Genomic DNA, 4610 nt, shown 5'->3' with positions numbered 1-4610 from the left:
CGTCACAGCTACCACTGGACGATGTGAGCATGCAGAAGTACATGGACGACTTCAATGAAGCAGCAGAGGAGATAGAAGCGCATTTCTCCTCAGAATTGGCCGTGCGTGAAGCTTTTCAGCTACACTTCACACCGTCGCTTGAGGATGGTCAAAGTCTCCTGGGAGACCCTCTGACGGTCATCAAAGACCACGTTGCCAAGATGCGAGAATGCACAGTTCCACCTGCTTCTTCTCTGCAGGCACGGCTGGACTTCGCGCAACACTTGCAGCTATTACGCAGCATTTGCCGCACAGTGGCTCTTCGCTTCAAGGATTTGGAATTGTTCAACACTTTGAATCAGAATTTAGGCGTGGAGAATCCTTTTCTTGTTTCTGGCAGCCGCGAGGATTATAGTGACAATGATAATCCTATAAACTTTCAAGAAGTGACAACACGTGACTGGACAGCTTCTGAGTTCTTGGAATTCTTCGGGCTGTCTGGGGGTGGTAAAAGACGAGTAAATGAATCCTTAGCTAGGAAACTCAAATTGTTGTTGGATATTGAGAAGAGACATAACGACACCAACTTGAACGCCCGATATCATTTCACGGCATTCCTCCAACCGTTTGAAGGAGACGGCGCTTTCAACTCCGCTCATGCCCCTGCCGAACACCAGATTCCATACACTGGAAACCAATTTCGTACTGGAGCTCTTGCAGAAGCAGCTGCGCATATATTCCGTGAATCCGATGCCAATACGAATTACGCATTCATACGAAAGCTGAATCGAATTGCGGATAATTGGACGAACGAAGCAGTGGCGGCAGCTGTGAAGCAGCAAGCGAAGGAAAATGCGGACAGTGTTCAAACCAGGCTGAAGACTAAAAGGGAGCTTATGCGAGGGCTGCTAAGCCAAGGCATACCAGTGGATGATTTGGTGATGACTGCATTGTTCCTTTTATAGTGTATGAGCTGATTTTTTTTGTGCGTTCTGCCAGATGACACTACTTTTCGGGCGGCAGGGGTCCGCATCCGTGGTGCCCGGCCTCGTTACAGTTGCTACTGTAGCTAGAAAGTCGATCGCAGTGTTACATTTAACTTGTTTTTTTTGTGGGAGGTTCGCCCAAAAGGAAGGGTGCACCCAACTATGAGTGAGGCAAGACTTCTTTTTGGCCTCATGACCAGCCAGATTGCAGAACGGGAACAAAACCCCGTTTCCGGGGAAGACGAACCCACCCCGGTTTCTGCATATCCCTTGTCAGCGAGAATCTGTTTGCGCTGCGGCGGACTGTAGTATGGATGATCCAGCGAATCCAGGTGCAGGAATAACAGCGTAGAACGCTCGATTACTGCGCACATTGTATTTGGAAACTAAATGTACAAAGATTTTATTCAATGTAGAGACATCCGTGGGTATTTGAGTTTTCTGTTGGTGCTAGAAAGGCGAGGCGGATAACAGACGGGAGCATCAGATATGTTAGGACCATGCTGCACAAAAAACATACCGCACCAATTGGTGAAGGAATTCAAAGGGTACCTAAACGCTAGTAGGTCCCCGAAACTTGAAGAAACTGCCTTCACTCGTGTACTTGCACTCCAAGCCGATCCGCCTAATCAATTTGCTGCATATCCCTCGGGGCGTTGCCCGATACGCATTCTCCACTGTGTGAATATATTATGGCCGGTAGGTGGCTAGAGCCGCCTCAAGTGAGGAAACCTCTGCAACCGGCTAACTGTGATGAATTTCAAGTAACACCCAAAATAACACGTCCAAAGTCTGCAGACGCATCACCCAAATACATAAAGCCTGTTTCTAAGACGGCCTGGAGTTCTGTTAACTAATAAAAAGGGACTGTGGATTCCTCCTCGCCCGCCTGCGTTCGCATTGTGTTGCCGCTACTACGGTCGATGCAACTCCCAAACGTGATAATCGCGGCTGAGGCCGCAGGCTCTAGCCACCATCAGACACTCATCTTCTGCATTTACTATATAGCATTTATTGTTTAGATGCGTTTTAGTCCTTTCTTTCTGCTTGTCAAGGCAGTTCGTTGGCGTCAATGCAGCGCATGTGACTGGAGCAGGTATGCTACCCTGAAGTTTGGCAGCTTGTGTGCAACGGTTACATGGAAATAATTCTTACGTCAAGTTATCCCCCATTCATTCGTTTCAACAGAACGTTCCTAACAACCTTCCATCTCCTTACCAACCAGAACGATCTCGGATCCTCTCCGTGTATCCCTGATCTTCTCTGTTTCCTGAGAGAAAGCGTTTCGCATTTTCTTAGAAATTTTGCGCACCACCCCAGTGGAGGGCGACTATATGCTTTGCGTCCCTTCATCCCTTTTCTGTATTAGGTAATGGGGAGTCAGCGGCGTGACCCAGGTACTTGGTTGCGGAAGGTGTTGAACCCGCAGGAAATGGAAGGCGCAGCAGTACAACTAAGCCCAGAGGACGCAAACAACAATGCGGAAGTCGCTAAGGAAGGAGGCGTTTTTCATTCGTGGAGGTTCCGTGGGAAATGGCATCAAGCAAATAAGGTGATGATTGTTGCTGTCGCAGTGATGCTGGCATCAGGGGCTCGTTACATTATGTCAAGAAAGGCACAATCCTACCTAAAGAGGTCAGAGCTACCTCTCGACGATGTGAGCGTGGAGAAGTACATGGAAGATTTGGACAAAGCGTTATGGGAAATGGAAAGTGCTTGGGAGAACGCAGAATTTAGTGTGCAGCAAGCTTTTCAAATACACTTCACACCGTCGCTTGAGGATGGCCAAGAGCTCCTGGAAGATCCGCTGGCGACCATCAAAGATCATGTGGACAAGATTCAGGAATGCGAAATTTCATCTGTTTCTTCTATGGAGGCTCGGAGGGGCTTCGCCCAACACCTGCAGCTGTTACTGAGCATTTGCCGCACAGTGACGCTTCGCTTAGATGAGCTGGAGAGCTACGTCAGTGCGAACAAGATATTTGACGTGCCTGTTCCTGTTCCTGACCACGGCGAGCCCTCTAGTGACCCTGCGCCTGAAGAACATCAAGGAATGGCAGAGCGTGACTGGACAGCTTCTGATTTCTTGGTTTCTTTTGGGCTGTTTGGTGGTGATAGCGAACGAACAGTAGATAAGCATTTATGTAATAAACTCGCATCGGCGTTGGAGATTGAGAAGAAGTTTAACGACTCCAATTCGAAAGCCCGACATTATTTCATTCCTAGCCTTGAACCCTTTGGAGGAGACGGCGCTCTCAACCCTGCCCATGCCCCTGCCGAACACCAGATTCCATACACTAAAAGACCATTTCGAACTGGAGCTCTCGCGCAAGCAGCTGCGCATATATTCCGTGAATCCGATGCCACTATGTATAACGCATACATACAAAAGCTGAGCCGAATTGCAAACAATTGGACGGACAAGGGGGTATTGTTGGCTGCAGAGCAGCAAGAGAAAGAAAATGCGAACAAGATCCAAAACCGGCTGAAGACTAAGAGGGAGCAAATGCGACTGCTGCTGAAGAAAGGAATACCGAAGGATGATCTGGTGATGAGTGCATTATTTCTTTTATAGCCTGTCAGATGCTTTTATTTGTGTGCACTGTGCCAAGTGACGCCACTTTCACTGCGCCATGAGTCCGCATCCGTCGTGTCCGATCCCGTTACAGCTGCTGCTGCACCTACGAACTTGGGGGCAGTCTTGTATTTAACCCGTTTATTTTGGGATGTTTGCCCAACAGAAGGCGCGCACGCAACAAGCACTGAAGCAAGCCTTCTCCATTTGGCCTCATGACAAATCGAAGCGCAGAGTGGAAATGAAACACTACTTCGGAGAAAAGCGAACGCATTACCTGTTGTGCGTATCCCTTCTCCGAATGTGCTCATTCGCGCTGCGCCCTAGTGTGTTCCGGATGATCAGTGGAATGCAAGTCCAGACAAAACTATGTATAATGCTGGCCATTCGCAGTTTGAACAAGATTCGCATACCTTGTTGCTACTTACAGAATATGGGAGTCCATCCGTGTGCGCATTCCTTTTTAGAGCTATATACCTGGAGCGATGAACAATCAGGAACATTTGCTACGTTACGGCAATGCTGCCCAAAAAGCACACCGAATGACCTGGTGAAGATATTCTGAGGATAAACAAAAGCCACAGTATCCCCGGAATTTCGAGAAACCACCTTTGAACCGTATATTTTTATTGAAGGTCCCTCCTTTCAACTAATTTGTGGCAACTAAGAAAGGTCCTTCGCCAGCCCGCACTCTCGACTGTGTGCGAATTTCATGGGGGGCGGGGGGCTAAGTAGCTTGGCAACGAAGTAAGCCTCAGATAACGGCTAACTTCAGTGGACTTCAAACAACACACCAAACAGGCAAGCCTAAGATATGCAGTGACAACACGGAAATAGCCAAAACATCTGTCTAAAACAGGCAGGATATCTCTACAATATCAAAAAGGGACTCGGGGTTGCTCTTCGCACTGTTGCTTTGACAGAGGCCCTCTCCCGGTTGCAGGATCGATGCTAGTACGAAAAAAAGGCCCCGCAGCTGAGCCCCCAGGCACTATCCACCATCGGACACTCATCCTTCCACCTTCACAATTGTATTTGTACTTCAAGCCGATCCATTCAATGATTTCGCG

General features: G+C 48.4%; 2 protein-coding genes across 2 annotated transcripts in view; both read left to right on the top strand.

The window, feature by feature from the left end:
* EMH_0053420 (uncharacterized protein) overlaps window positions 1–944 on the top strand; it is a gene marked incomplete at both ends in the record, with an annotated part of 1984 nt that extends 1040 nt beyond the window's left edge. Inside the window, one exon of the mRNA XM_013497006.1 lies at window positions 36–944. Coding sequence (XP_013352460.1) covers window positions 36–944 — 909 coding nt within the window. The remainder of the gene's footprint in view (window positions 1–35) is intronic.
* Window positions 945–2337: 1393 nt separating this feature from the next.
* Window positions 2338–3540, top strand: EMH_0053410 (uncharacterized protein; the record flags this gene model as incomplete). Its single annotated transcript, XM_013497005.1, has 1 exon — window positions 2338–3540. One exon carries the CDS (start codon window positions 2338–2340, stop codon window positions 3538–3540), a length of 1203 nt encoding a protein of 400 aa, XP_013352459.1.
* Between the last annotated feature and the right edge of the window lie 1070 nt (window positions 3541–4610).

This window comes from Eimeria mitis, genomic scaffold (genome assembly GCF_000499745.2).
Source record: "Eimeria mitis Houghton genomic scaffold, Emh_scaff2411, whole genome shotgun sequence".
Taxonomy (NCBI): Eukaryota; Apicomplexa; class Conoidasida; order Eucoccidiorida; family Eimeriidae; genus Eimeria; species Eimeria mitis.
Note: the sequence above shows the minus strand (reverse complement) of the source record. Positions and strands in the feature narration are given on the sequence as shown.